The sequence below is a fragment of the Convolutriloba macropyga genome, chromosome 5, assembly GCF_964194025.1.
Source record: "Convolutriloba macropyga chromosome 5, txConMacr16.3, whole genome shotgun sequence".
Classification (NCBI taxonomy): Eukaryota; Metazoa; Xenacoelomorpha; order Acoela; family Convolutidae; genus Convolutriloba; species Convolutriloba macropyga.
Window position 1 is genome coordinate 70733004 of NC_134472.1, and position 15915 is coordinate 70748918.

At 34.9% G+C, this 15915-nt stretch overlaps 2 protein-coding genes across 4 annotated transcripts in view; both read right to left on the minus strand.

Annotated features, from left to right (window-relative positions):
- The window catches only part of LOC142339606 (ectonucleotide pyrophosphatase/phosphodiesterase family member 5-like), a 33515-nt gene extending 30817 nt beyond the window's left edge, over nucleotides 1-2698 (minus strand). The window contains exon 1 of one of the 2 annotated variants that reach the window (XM_075389762.1): nucleotides 2343-2698. In XM_075389762.1, the coding sequence (XP_075245877.1) occupies nucleotides 2343-2526 (184 nt within the window). In that variant the 5' untranslated portion in view covers nucleotides 2527-2698. The remainder of the gene's footprint in view (nucleotides 1-2342) is intronic. The other variant, XM_075389761.1, reaches the window with a different exon arrangement.
- An 8455-nt stretch (nucleotides 2699-11153) lies between these two features.
- Nucleotides 11154-15915, minus strand: part of LOC142339608 (cyclin-L1-like) — a 174721-nt gene continuing 169959 nt past the window's right edge. For both annotated transcript variants that reach the window (XM_075389766.1, XM_075389767.1), the window contains exons 8-11: nucleotides 14950-15090; nucleotides 13366-13600; nucleotides 12520-12565; nucleotides 11154-11812 (exon numbers count right to left, since the gene is read on the minus strand). In XM_075389766.1, the coding sequence (XP_075245881.1) occupies nucleotides 11344-11812; nucleotides 12520-12565; nucleotides 13366-13600; nucleotides 14950-15090 (891 nt within the window). In that variant the 3' untranslated portion in view covers nucleotides 11154-11343. The remainder of the gene's footprint in view (nucleotides 11813-12519; nucleotides 12566-13365; nucleotides 13601-14949; nucleotides 15091-15915) is intronic.

The following is a 15915-nucleotide window of genomic DNA, read 5'->3' on the forward strand; positions in this document are numbered from 1 at the left end:
AAATAAAAAATGGTTTGTAATCTGTAGCGATTGATGAGTGTTTTTCTTTAATTCAAGAAATTGTTTATGAAGCGAAAGAAAAAATTATTCCCGCTAAGGAAGTAACCACTAACAATTTTAAAAGGGATAAACAATGGGTCAACAATCATGTGAAGAATTTAGCTACAAAGAAACGTAAACTTTGGCAGAAATACATTGCAACAGGCAGAGCGGAAGTGAAAGAACAACATCGTGTGCTGAGTAATAGACTTAAAGTTCTATGCAGGTTGCATAAAACAAACTTTTTTGAGCAAAAAGTAAGCAGTCAGAAAAACTCGAAAACACTTTTTGCCTTTGTAAAAGATATCAAAGAAGAAAAACAAAACCATATTTGCCAGGTTGATGTGGATAAGTTGAATTATTTTTTTTTGTTACTATTGGCAGAGAATTAGAAAAACGTCACAAAGAAGTTGATTACCTGAAGACAGTGAAAACCATTCAAAGCAGTATAGTTGTCGAAAAGACGTCAAGCACAGAAGTTTTCAATATCATTAAAAATTTGAAAAGCAAAAAATCAACTGATTGCTTCAAATTAAGTAATGTTCTCCTAAAGTCAGTAAATCATGCAGTTTGTGAACCACTAACAATTTTATTCAACAGATGCTTACAACAGCAATATTTTCCAAAATGCTTAAAAGTAGCAAAAGTTTTCCCTCTCTACAAAACCAAAGGCAGCAAATTGGATCCATCGAACTATAGACCTATATCACTATTGCCAGTCTTCGGGAAAGTTCTTGAAAAAATATTATACCGAAGATTTATTGGTTTTCTTATAAAATATGACGTTTTATCAAAAGAACAATTTGGGTTTCAATCAAAGAAAAGTAGAATTGATGCTGTAATGGAAGTTGTTGAATATTTAAGGAATAACATGAATAAACAAGAACCGACGTGCTGTGCTTTAATTGATCTGACAAAGGCTTTTGATACAGTGAATCACAGTTACCTACTAACCAAATGTTACAAAAATGGATTGCGCGGACCTGCTCAACATTTTGAAGTCTTTTCTAGAAGATAGGAAACAATATGTTGAAATTGGAAATAAGAAATCGGATAAACTACTGGTAAACTGTGGCGTCCCACAAGGCTAAGTACTGGGTCCTCTACTGTTTTTGATATATATATTAACGACCTTCCATCAGTTTGCAATGATAACAAAGTAACCTTATTTGCTGATGACACTAACATTTATGGATCGCTAAAAAATGGAAACCAAAACTACAAAAATTGCCTAACAAGAGTTTTTGAATGGATGACAGCAAACAAATTAACAATTAATGATGAAAAATCGTCTTTAATGATGACCAATGAAAAGAACACATGTGATCATCTACAAATACTTAACCACAAATTGAAGATTAGTGAAAATTTGAAATATTTAGGGGTTTATTTAGACAACCAGCTAAACTTCAAGGAACACATTAAACAAGTTAAGATCAAATTAAATCAAGTCTCAGCCGCTATGTTCCAATTCAAAAAATTTTTTTGACGACCAACACTTGTGAAGTTATATAAAACTTATGTCCAGCCCATTGTGCAATATGGTGTCTTAGTTTACGGCTGTGGCAACAAGACAGATCTTAAGAAAATTGATTGGGCACAAAACAGGATATTACGGTTAATTTTCTCATTAAAAAAGGGGGTTGATTTGTCAGAAATTAGGCAGAACTTCAAAATCTTCTCAGTTTTTGAGCTCCATGTGTATGAGCTATTGAAACAACTAGTAAAAAACATAAGTATGTCAGAAGCAAAAAATATAAAAACGCGAATAATATCGGATAACGAATTGAATGCAGTACTTTCAACAGAACATAGAATTAAGAAATCGAAAACAATAAACAAAAACACTACACATGTAAGAAAATCAATAACTGAACGTGTAAGAAATCTTTTCAACATAATCGCAAGACTTGATTTTTCATTTATTCAAGAAATTGTAAATTTAAAAACAGAAGGAACGGAATGTTTCTTACATATGTTTCGAGATAATTATATTTTACTAAATAAAGAATTATTGAATGCATTTTGGTGAAAAAAAATAGGCTTAGTTGACAATTCCTATATATATTAAAACTTGAATATGCAGTCAGTCTTTACACTAGCTAGTTCATATTTTGCTCTGGAGGCACCACTTGACAGGCCAACGGCCTTTTTGGTGCTCTCTCTCGAATGATCACAATTTGTTGTTACGAAAGAAGTTGTTTTGTATAATGTCTGTATTTGATCATTCAGAAAAATTCATTATTATTATTATTATCTTTCCAGTGCAAATTTTGAGTGAAATTATGCAAACTATTCCTTACCTTTATCGACCATGACTCCTTCGTTGGCAACTCTCCAAAACGTCGGCAGCACCTCCCTATACTCGTACATATAATCCCATCGGAAGCCATCAAATGATACCAGCACAGTCTTGGATTCAACCGAGGTCCAGAAGTCGAAGGCTGTCACTGACAAGAAAAGCACAAGTCCACACTGTGTGATCATAATGAGGACGATGATTGAGGTATGGTGATGTTGAGGGATATTGTAGTAACGGTTATTTGTAGTCACGGTAAATTACATTTGATCTTAAAATTACTGAAATCATGAAAAGGCGATTAGCATTAGTCACAAACGACGGATACCAGTAATTAAAACCCGACTGGTAAAAAACAATACCTAACTAAATTAGTCAAATTTGACCATCAATTATTGAATTCATTGAACAGGAATTCTTCGAGAAAACCCACTTCGCAGCAATTAAGAGTTGTGCAAAAACAATCACAATTTCGAACGAGCAACTTTGCAGACTCTCTGATCAAGAGTTTCTGTCTGCTACTTTGAAATTGAACATGCTCTAGATTACTGCAGTTATTATAAATGAAACCACTAAACTTTTCAAGAAAAACTTGTTTCGTTCACTCTTTCTTGATTAATTAACATACTTTGATCGTATGCTATCTCGCCACAACAAAACACCCATAGACACAAATCCTAATTAGATCGATTAATTCATGAACAACAGGGTCAATTACCTAGAAATCAAACATCTTTACATCCTTTGCAGTAGAAATATTATTCTGTGATATCTTCAACATCAAACAAACGGTATTTAGGTGTCACGAATAATCGCAGTTTTGGCAATCTGTTTTGACTGGCAAGTAAAATGATTATATGAAAAATTAGAAGACGGGAAGGAAAAAACTTCAAGTTGGTAAGCATTAAATTGGACATTTTGAGAAAGGCAACTAGTAGTTTTATTACAGTAGGGTGAAGCCGACCACCCCGCCCTACCCAGTTGAAGTTATTTTGAACGTACGAACCTAAAACCTTGAAGAATAAACTCACAATGTTTACTTCTCTGCAGACAGCTTTTGGGTTCTGTCCGACCATAGGGGCCCAAGTTATTAGCAACTAAATAAGTGAAGTCTGGAGGTTTTCGATATTTTAAAATAAAGAAGAAATAAAGAAGGAAATACAGACAAAAGTAGGCTTAAAGGTACAGGCCTCCAGTGTTATCCATTAGAGTACCAGGGTTTAGTTGTTCTTTTTATGTTTTTTCCTGCAAAGACACGCAGGATATTGCCAATTGTTGTTAGCTCTATATATTAAACACGTCAGATGAGTAAATTTATCGTCCGATGGACAAGGAAATTGTTAGATAAACTAATTCTGGCACCAGGAATCCCATTTTGACCCCAAATCCCTCCTCCGGAACTACCCTCACTCAAATGCTGCGGGACCAAAAATTTGAACTGCTCGTAGAGTATTTCTAGTAGCTTTATGATATTTGCAGTATTAGTGTAACTTTTAAAGGGCAAAATGCTGCCAATTTTAACTTCCGGATGTGACCGGAAGTCGGTGCTTTCGAAGGGCCCGAAAAGGCAAAATCGGACAATACGATTGTCTAGTGCCAAATAAGTTTCAAAATGTAAAAATATCGTAACCCAAGACAGTTAGCGACAAAATATACACTCCTTTCAATTTCGACGAACTCCCGACTTTTTGCTTTTGGAGCGGAATCTTCATAAAATTTCAAAGTGCAAATTACTCACACTGGCTTATGTCCTTGATACAATTTTTGGCATGCAACTAGTTCCCATCTAATAGTTTTTTTATCCCAGATAACTTAGCCCACTGGGTCAAAGAGAAAAGACCTTCATTTCGACCCCATTCGGAAGACTACGAAAATAGGTACGTGATCACCGAGTGCGGATAATTGAGAAAAGGAAAATAAAAATATGTAAGTCGGTGCCACTATGAAATGATTTTCCGCGAAAAATTTGTTTGTACGATTTGGACCCCCCCCCCCCGATTCTTACAATGACCCAAGATCAAATTTTGGGCTTGAAAAAAATGATCTTTTAATTACGCATAATTGCATAAAATGTTTTGAAAATTGTAAATAGCTGTTTCTCTAAGTTTTTGGGCAAAATTTAATTAAAGAATTAACGCGCAACGCGCGTCTTTTGTCAGAAAAGATTCCAGCTATCAAAAAGATGTTGAAATTGACAGCGGAAATGGAGCGATAAGCACTTCTCAAAAACCCTTCAATTTTTTTGAACAGCGATTGAAATGACAAGCGCATTCTGATTTAGCAAAGTGGTTTGTTTTAAGGTGTAAAAAGGTTGTTTACTTAAGATAAGGTGGAAATTGAACACTGATTGACAACAATTATATGACGGCGCATAAATTAGCACTGACCGCTTCGGGAATGATAATTTTGAAAATCACGAGGAAATGTTTTTTACTTAAGATTAAAGTTTCGTTGCATAAGAGCGTGTTAGTTGAGCATATAAAGCTGCAGAGATACAATTAAGACACCGAGAGACCCTCTCACAGCGAAGCGACGTTAGAAGTTGACTTAGAAAAAGTTATAACTTAAACGTTTCTCGTTTACAAAAAATAGCTTAGTGAGACTAAACTGTTGAAGAACCCGATAAATGCAAGGCCATTTGATATTGCGAACATGTAATTTGAGTTGCTTCAGGAAAGTGATCCACGTTTATTGTAGTGGATTACTAACTAAAATCATAAATTGCCTTAAAACTGTTCGTTCGATGATAGTTCAAGTATATTTCTTAATTAATGATTACCATGTTCAAAAATAATTTGTCCTTTGAGAATGAATCAAATCTTAACTTACAACCTAAATTGAAAACAGCGCACAAGAGCAGGATATGGGAATTAGCAGAGCAACAAGGTAGCGCTTGCTTCACCAGTTTAGATCATCTAGTCAATTATAATCAAACGACCTTCTGAGCGATATAGCATCCCCCCTTTTGCGGTATAGAAGAAATTCAGAAGACGACACAGACCACTAATGTATAACACAAACATTAATTCACTGAAAAACAATTTAGCACTATATACGCTAAGTTAGGCGAAACCAAACAAAAGAGTGGTCAAAACTTTTTAAAAATGAAAAATGAATTGACGATTCAAAAACAGTGAGTTCTAAAATTTCTTCAAGAAATTTCTGAAAATATGAAGTAAGTTCATTGGGTATCCAAAACAGACTACTTCAACCCCCAGGAATTGAAAAAGGCTGGTGTCTAAAAATACAGTCAATCTTTTCGGGTTAGAAATAAAACAAACACAAACAGTTATGTTAACTCATCGAAGTGAGCAAATCCCTTAAGAACAGGCAGACAAACCAACTTCAATGGCAACAAAAAAAGAACATAAGCAACTAAAGTTGGGCGAATTGCTCTCAAACGAGCAGCGAGCGGTTGTCTTCGTCATTAGCTAGCCACGGTTTAGTGAGGCTAGCTTTAGCTTAATTGAAGGGGCGTGAGGTGAGCGCAGGCGGGGAGGGCACGGAGGAGGGGGGTTGGGGCAGCGATGGGAGGGAGTCTATGGCTGCACGGGTTCCTTACGCGTGCAGGGGGTAGGGATTGAGGGGATGTGTGAAGTGAAGGAGGGTTGATTTGGGGGGGGGGTTGTTGGAAGGGGGTAAGGGTGGGGGTGAACTATAAGAATGGCACTTCATACCGTAAGAATAAGTCTCCAAAAAATTTTCTGTGAATCGCATACTTGGACACTAGCGAGGTGAAAGGCTCTAAGAGCACTTAATGCCCGCTGGGCGCTACCTGTTTATCCCGATTTGAGGATATGGGTCAGAAGAAAAATCGGTCCAGCGAAAAATCGCATTTAAAAAAGATCGACAGGACTAATATAATTCCTAAAATCTTTGTTTGAGAGCAATTAATAAATCACGTGCCTAATGTCCGAAAAGCCAAACTTTAATTACCTTTGAATTTTGTGGTCACGAGTGCCAATAATTTGTCGGCATTTTCAGTTCTCGTTAACCATTTTCACGATGGAAAACAGCTACGAAAAACGCGGATGTAAGTTACTTATGTCTTAAGAAGCTTACAATTTGTAACTGGTATTCACGGCCCAAACGTACCCCAATTCCACAATTTTGAGCGTGTAATTCTCCGAAAACTTTATTGCCCGAATTTTATTAGTATTTACCTGAGACCAAATTTGAAGAATTCAATGTTCTAGTGAACGGTGCTGTGTGTAATTACAAAACTGCTAACTGTATTCTACTAAACTGCTAATTGTCTAAAAACTCCCAATTAGTATCGAGAGGGGTGGATCTTTCAAAGCAGAAGATTGAATTTTCCAAGCAATTTTCTCTAAAGAAATATTAAAAATTAAATGCATCATAGGAAAATATTTTCGATAAAATTGATACTGGGAAGCTTCATCACCGAAAGAACAGATTACCGAAAATAGCTGCGAAATTATCGTGCTTAAAGTATCATTTAAATAGATTCAGAATTCAATAGATAAAGTCACTTATAACGCTTTTAGAACGATTACAACAGATTTTCTTCAGCTGTTATTTGTGCAGGAATGAAAAACAACCAAGAGCGTTAGATGATGGCTCATAAAACCATTGGTACCGCAATACAGCTAAAAAAATTGAAACGTAAATTTGAACAAGGCGGCTCGGTAATGTGCGATTGCACATAAGGTTCCGACCCCGCTCATCCACAATTTTGGCATAATTGTCTACCAAATGAGGAACAGATGAAAAAACACAAAAAATTCAAGTATTTTTCAAAAAAAAAAAAACTGGTGTATGAACGAAAAGATAGCCTCCAAAGCAAATAACTCAGTGGATTAAAACATGATGTATTAGATTGATGAGATTTGCCGATATTAAGAAAGCGAGCGAAGACGAACGGCAAAATCAAACCACAACAACAAACATTAATTACATCAAAAAAAGTTATGTCCGTTTTAAAAAACAAAATTTGATAGCAAAGTCAAAATAGCGTCAGATAAAATTGAAAATAAACAAAATGATTGGTAATTCACCAGAAAAAAAGGTTATTCACTAGTTCATAATAAAGCTTGGTAACAATTCGACAAAAAGAACCGAAACTTTGGAGTTACAAAATTCGCTGAATTTAAAAAAAAACAATTAATTTCAAAGTAATGAAAACCATTAGAAATCAACTAAAATATCCCATAGGTTTACAATTAACAAAGCTTCCCTAGAAAGGAATTAAGAACTCTTGGTATTCAATTTTTTATGCAGATACAAGAAGAACAAATAGACAACAAACTAAAAATCAATTAAAACTTGCCAGAAAATGCTTTGGAAGCCGTAAAGCCATACTTTGGCCACGAAAATAAGTTCGATTGCACCTTCGTCGAACATCGATAATGTATAACGAGGCCGCCCATTAATGAGAATAAGCAACAATTAGACCACAAAGAAAAAAGCAAGATTATGTATTTGTTTTTATCGAAAAAAATATATTTCCAAAGACATGAAAGCCTTTAATTACAAAATGAAAAATCGATTAGGTTCGTTTATTCTTCCAAAGGAAGCCCTCGAGACCTGCAATTAGCAATTATTTAGAACAAGGCTTACGTCTACAAAAAGAACGTCAAATATGACAAAAATCAAAAATTAATTTACTTTCTTTTTGTGAAAAACCCGTGTCGAAGCCAGTAAAGTCATAACGAATTCTTTAAAAACATTAGATTTTGTGACACCAATCCCTTGTGACACCTTCCTTTGACAAAAATAATGTCATCTTTAACCTTTAATTAACGAGACCAGGTAACAAACAGACAATAAAAATTGCGAAATTGAAATGTTCTTTTTTTTCATTTTGGAAAACAATTGTTTTCAAAGTCATGAAAGCCATTACCTATCTTCTAATATCAGAACATCGGCTCATCTACTCTTTCCGGAAAAACCAATCAAACCAGGTCATTGTACACGAAATTAAGAACGACTAAAAAGACAAAGTAAAAGCGACAGTTAAATCAAAATTAAAAAATTCAATTAAATTCTTCGAGAGAGTACTGCCGAAGCGGTAAAGAACCACAATCTATATCTTTAAAGATTTAAATATTATCAATTGTTTGTTATATTGAACGCGAAAAATGTGATATACGAACCGACAATAATGTGATAATTTGACAAAACTAGAAAACATGAAAAATGGCAAAAACCTAAAAGTTAAAAAAAAAATTGTGAAATCTAGTAGTATCAAAGCCAGAACACCATAACTTAAGGCGTAAATTCGCAAAAAAGACTAAATTTGACTTCAGCAAAAAGACGGAGCACTCTTTGATTGCTGACACTAAGCTACAAGTTGACCAAATGGAGAAAAATGGAGGCAAAGTTCAATAAGCCTTTTTTATTTAAAAATCAAAAATTTTAAAAGTCAAAACGACCATAAGCTTTCAAGCAATCAACTAGATAAATTAATTTCAAGCTAATTAGGAAGCCAATAGGACCTATCACTAGTGAGTTTTGATTTGAAATGTTCCGTTATTTAATTATTACAAAAAAGATCGAATTTTTTTATAAAAAACCGACCGACGACAATCCAAATTATTTGTGGGTTGTAACGGTCCAAGATTGGCACAGAACTAGTCCTGCTAATGCTGTTTTTCCATCAGGAATATTTAATTTTTGTAATGTCATTGATATAGATATTTTGCTAGTTAAAAAATCAAAAATAAATGCTGCGTTTTTGATAATCAACGAACAAAAGTAGCAAAAAACGGCAAAGTTTTATTTACGGAGCACTCTCAACCGAAGTTGAAGTGGAATTAGCCCCCTTTTCAGTCTACAAAGATTGTGTTAGTGGTGTTTGGTTGTGCACTTCCTGCAAATTTTATCAGAGTGGATTAAAGAAACTTAATTCGTGCTGTTTTTGATGAAAAAATCTGTCACAAATTCCGGCTAAATATGTCACAAAATTCAGATTTTTTCATCAAAAACAGCACGAAAAAAATTCAATGAAAATAACCGACAATATATTTTGTCTTTAAACAAAAAATCAACAATATTTTCTTGGAAATTTTTATTAAATTTTATCAAAATTGGTGAAATTTTAGTCAAAAATTCCAAAAAAAGGTGAATGAAATCAACGGAATTCACTCTATTTTCTCGAAAGTTTAAACCTCGATATCTCCCTGTCAAAAACGAAAATCAAAAAATCTTTTTAATTCCATATTCTACGCTGGACAAGCTTTCTAATGATACCAGTCTCAACTCTCTACGATGAATATATCTTTCGGCCAAAATTGACTGAACAAAAAAAACCCATTTGAGTAGATAGTTCCCCCCCCCCTCAAGAGGGGTCGGAACAAAAATTCTTTCAACCGATTAAAATTTCTGAATATTTCTCCCCAAGAGCCCCTCTTCAGGTTTAAAAAACGCTAACAACTGAAAATAATCTATTAGGTTACTTTGTCGCGAATATTTTAACCTGACACATCATTAGCTCCCAAATTTTTCAAAGTCTGCTCGTTTCTCGAGTGCTGCACAATAATATCAATTTTCTTCACGATGAATAGAAGTTAATTTTTGAAAACTTTTACCTTTTTACAAAATCTAGCTTATCCAAAAAAGACACTCGAATGGGACATAAAAAAATTCAAATGAACTACACACTCTAGTTCAATTTTAAATGCCATTTTAACCTAACTAACGGGAGGTGACATTGATCATCACATTAACTACTATCAAAAACTAGATACCGCTTTTCATTTAAAAAATTTTGTAAATGAAAGAGCTTTCAAGCTAAATTTTCAATGCGAAGCCCTTCACGTCAATTGCTGCTTCAGATACTTCAAAAAAGATAGCTACGAAAACAGCTTGTGTAAATACTTACATGAAGTAGCAACCATTCATCCTATAATATGTCCCGTCATTTTAATCGCCTTATTCACTCGAATCAAAATTAAAATTTAGTAGCCAGAAAGCAACAATTTCCCGAAGCATTGTGAAGAACCCGCGCTCAAGAAGAATTATTTTCAGCGTAAAGTAAGACACCAAAATTGAGACTTAATGCCAAAACTGAGAACCGTCTTATTTTAATTCAAAAATTAGTATCAGGTTAGCCAAAAGTTAAGTTGATGCTGCTTCATTGAAAAGTCGCACTGCAAATAGAAGCAGATAGCTTGAAAAAAACCAAGTTGTCTTCACAAGTTACATTCCCAGTTAAGTTTATGAAAAATACGTTATATTAAATTTACGACGTTTATGAGGAGGTGAAAATGTAGTAGGGCGCTTTTCGCAAAAAAAATGGAGCAAATGAATGTAAGCAGGATGCCCATGACCTAATAGCTACCACCACAACCCATGCACGCACAACGATATAAACAATTCAAGTAAGACAGTATTTGTTAATGCAGAACCAGACTCAGCTATTTAATTTATTTTTGAAACTTGAAAAGCAGCTTTTGTCAACTTGGGCAGCAAGTCAGCTGTTTTCCAACTGTTTAAATCAAACTCAATATCTATTATACTTGGTCTTGATTAGCAAGCCTTGTTCTTATTGAAACTTTTGGTTGGTACGGGTTGCATTGTTGTGGGTTACAGAAATTGTGGGTTGCATGCGTTGTTGTGAGAGCATATAAGTCAAAGTCATCCTCATTATACAACTGAGTTCTTTGAGTCAACCATCTTTGAAAAGCAACTTGTTGAATATATTCCACTGATTGAAAGAGTGACAAAGCTGACTCTAGTATAAATTTTCTTTAACTCAGCTTAATCATTTTTACTTTAGACGAAAACTACCCAACTACCCGACGCCGACTCGAATGTTATCGACATTCAAATTACTAAATTTGCCGGAAAAACATTTTATAGAAAATTCTATTTAATGAGAAAACAAAAATTACAAATAACTTGTTCGACACTAGTCAAACTGTTACGGGTAACAGAATCTATAAAAATGACTCCATTATACATAAAATCTCAGGTAAAAGGGGACATATCAGGTCGAAAATCATCTTAACATTATTTTCAGTCCTGATACAAGGTACGAGGTTCTAGTAATATCTACTACTGCGTTCCTTGTACTCCATTTTGTGCGATTTCTTATGCTTGTCTCTTGAATTCTTCTTGTGTTTCTTTGATTTATGCACGTGGTGATTACTGCTCTGGTCGGGACTCGAACCGCTGTCGTCTGAAATTGACATTTCCGATGCTTTTCTGTGACGTTTGATGGGTGACGCGTTTCCGTTTTCGTATCCACTTGGGGAGGACATTTTATGTTTATGTTTCTTGGATTTGTCTCCGTTTCTTGAGGACATTTTGGAACCATAATCGCCGCCAGTTTTGGAGTCGATGTTGTTATTATTTGTTCCATAGTTGCTGCTCTGATGGTAGTGGTGATGATGGTCCCTGTTGTGTTTTCTCTTTTGGTGTTTGCTACCACGTGATTCCCCATGAGAGGTGGACTTGGAGATATGAGAGTCCGAGTCGAGGGAGTCATCAGAAAGTGGAGAGCGCGATGGTCTAAAAATAAAATTCATCTCTAATAAAAAATACGAAAAGCCTCAAATTACAATTCAAATCTTAATCCTGCAACAAGCCAGTTTACAACGCGTTGGGTCACAAAATTTCTCTGACTCATTGGCAAAATTTTCCTCCTTATTTTTTAGATTTTATACATATACCACTTTTTGGTGTTTTATTCCTAACTTTTCCTTTAAATTATACATCGGTGATATGCATTAGTTCAAACCATATTTTCACCGAAAAATTAGAGGTGAATTTTTTGCAACAGCCAAATATCCCATCCCGTTGTAAACTAGCACGTTGCACAAAATATCCGTTCCCCGTTGTATCATTAGTCAGCTTTTTATAATACTTGGGTAGTTAGGAAAATTAAGAAATACAATTTAATTTTGGATACAGACACAATTTTCTTATGTCAGACACAATTTATTGTAGTTTCAAATTAATGACAGCAACGATAATCTATCTCCTGCCTCCGGAAATGAGCAAGACATTTCTCCTTCATGCTGAGTTGCAATCGATTTACCGAGGACTTCAAAACAATTTGGTTTATCACTCAAGTGATGTATCCGAATATCTAAATCCAGACTACAAATCAACAATTACGAAACAATCTCAAACTTCTTGTCTTGCGCTAGTTTATTGCAAGGTTCGAAGACAGCAATACTATTCGTTCAAACAAGTAAAAAGTAACCAAAACTCACCTTTTTCGGCTTTTCTTTTCTTTTTTGTCTTTCGAAGATGGCGAGGCTGAAACACACATGCATTATTCAAAAATGATCACAGCTAAATCAAATAATTCAGTTCCTAATAACGAAGTCAATTGATATTTGTAAAGAATTACCGTCCACATTTAGCTACAAAATAAGGCTCCAACGCAATACTTTTTTGTGCATCTTTTTTTAAAGTTCTATAAAGTTTAATGTGACTCTTATTAATTATTATCGCATAATATGGTCATGGTACAGCACAAAATAATTAGAAAGAAGAAACAAATAGCCCCAGCCAGAAGAATCCGTGTTTAACAATCTTTAAATCAATTGCAGCAATAGAGTCCAAACTTTTAAGCTTTTCATTAACTCTTTCAAATATAGCTGCCATGACCCAGGGAAAAGAAACTTGACAGTATCAATGAAACATATTGAACCATGCTAAATAATGCAGAGCTCCTGCTATGTGAAATTTATCAAGATTAAGTATTTAGCTAAGATTTATTAAGATCTTAGCAAGTTGCGCAAAGCCATTTTCTTGACAAATTTAGCCCAGATCTTATCAAGCTCTTACCAAGATATTCTAAGAAATTCTGACTCATCAAGATCTCGACACGTTTAAATTTTTCAAAGGTTTTCAAGATCTTGTATGACATGGTAAGATGCATCAATTTATGTATGAAAAAATTATAGCCTAAAAATTTAAGACCTTGGACTCCGAACTGTCTTTAGTATTTAACACGTTAGCGTTTAATAATACTAGAACTATCGAAAATTTTGTCCGGAACTGTCGTCTCCATTGACTCATGGCACTTTTGGATATTATATGTGACGACTAACTGTTTCTGGAATTTGAATAGGGTGATTGATTGGCCGACGCTGAGTTTGATTTGTGGATATTACTGAGGTTGTTATTGTTATTAAAAGCAGAGGCAGCTGATGTTGCAGACGAGGCTAGAAGGTTCCCAGGTCTGTTTCCGACTGATGTGTTGGTGAGACTGTTGTTCACACTTAGACCACCCGAGGCAGCTGCTGTTCTAGCTTTGCTCTTAGCCTCTGCCTGTTGGTCTTTCAGCTAAAAAAACAACACAAAAGTTTAACCCTCCATATAATACAATAGCTGAAATCGAATCTGTTCTGTTTCGGCCCCCCGTGTTTTTATGTTCTCAATTACAATTTAAGTGTTGTCATATAGCACGTTACTATGTACAAAAATAGCACGTGCGCCTGGGGGGGGGGGGGCGTAAAAGATATATGACCACTACGCTGTGGGGGGGGGGGGGTTGGGGGTGGAAGAATAAATCCGTGAAATCTGACAAATATTCATAAATCCACTCGCCTATGAATACAAATTCTGGTGACCTTAAAATGCGTACAATTTCTATTCCAATTTTCTGTTAGTAACTTGCATAAAGCCCTGCACAAAATTCCTTCATTTTGACCTCAAATGTGAATTCAACCACTTAAATAACTGCTTTCTCAAAAGCAGCAGAAGCCTTGAATAATTTTAAGAAAAAACATGGGATCTATTCTGTTTTGCCCCCCCCCCCCCCAGCTTAGTGGGTTGATATTTTTTACACCCCCAGTTTTTTTTACATAGTAACGTGCTATATAACAATTTGTAACTAGGGGGCGTAAAAACACTGGGGGTGGGGGGCAAAACAGAATAGATCCAAAAAATGTAGCGAAATTGATGGCAACACACATTTCACAATGTTCAAGCAAATATTAACGCGCCCTTTTTAAGATATTTCAAAAACTTGTTCTACTAAAATCTATCAGAGAGAAATTTTAGGTATACTTGAAATCTGAATTTTAATGAATATCTGATTTCTTCGTCATTCTCTACATTCCCCTTGCCATGATGTGTTAATATCCTTTAACAATAAGGACAGTTCTAGGATCTATTCTGTTTCCCCCCCCCCCCCCCGTGTTTTTACGCCCCCCCCCCAATTACAATTTATATATTATATAGCACGTTACTATGTAAAAAAATAGCACGTGCGCCTGGGGGGCGTAAAAACAAACGCTCACTAAGGTGGAGGGGGGAACAGAATAGATATCCCAGTTCTAGTTCAATCCATTTAAGATTTTTTTTCTTTCAGTGTAAGCATGAATGCATGCATGCAATAAAATACTTCAAATTGCTTGAAAACAAATTAAACATGAGTTCAGAAAACATCTGTTGCATGTAGGGAGGCTACCATAATAATCAAACTCCATTGTTAGTCTAGTCTATCGGAAGCAAAATCACTTAAAAGTTCATATAAAATCTAACATTCACGCGTCAAATATTGCTTTTGCTCAGCTGAAAGATTATCAACCACACAAATGTTATTTTAGAGCAATTAAGCATGAAGATAAGAAGAATCATAATCGAAAAAATTTACAATTACGTTGACAAATTGATATAACAATACTCACAGCTTGTATTTTCTCCTCCAGCTCCTCCTGTGGCTGTGCCTGGTGTACATAGACATACATGATATTGAGGGCAATGTCCTTCAGCTGGTCTTCACTACACTTGAACACCTCGTACCACGGAGGCTGAGTGGGGAACACAATCTGTAACAATCACTCGCATTAAACTAAGGATTTTTTAAAAATTCCAAATTTTATTAGAAAACTGTCGGAACAGCCTTGAAATCATCCCGCTTACTTTGGAGCCTTATCAAAAATCGGAGAAAATCTCGGACAAAAAACGGACAACCGAATCGACAGATCAAGAGCGGTAAAAACGGCTGAAAGCAACATCAGAGATCAGAAGAGAAACTGCGCTGTTTTGTAATAATAGGAGCATCGTTTGCTCAAGGTTTGAAACACGACAGTAACGGCTACTAAATATACTAAATATTAGAACCGAAGTAGGAATTTTTGTTAAGACAATTTCAGCCAATCGATATATCTGATGTAGAACGATATCAGTGGTATCTGTAGAAAATCTGAAATGCGTCGAAAGATTTGAATTTTTAAAATTGCTAAAGTTAAGTTTTTACAAAATTCTGACTTTCTACGATAATTTTGTTGAATTTTAGACTATCTTTCGCTCAAATCTTGACAATATTATGATAGAAGAAGTACGAAGCAATACCTCATTATCATTTTTTTCATAAACACCTAATAAGAACTAAACTGTTTTTAAACCAACATTTTATCAATTTGGGCTAATAATTGAGATTAATTTGGGCTGCTAATTGATAAAAATTTTATAAAAATTGGCAAAAAAATTACTTTAATTTAGCTTAATTGTCATTTATAGATCGGGCATTACAACTGTTTGGGCCAATTTCAAGGAATTTTATTGGTTTTTGGAAGATCAGTATTTTGTCAAAACTTATCTATTCCATATTTTCAGTATTTTTTAAAAATTATGTGCACTGTAAAAACGCT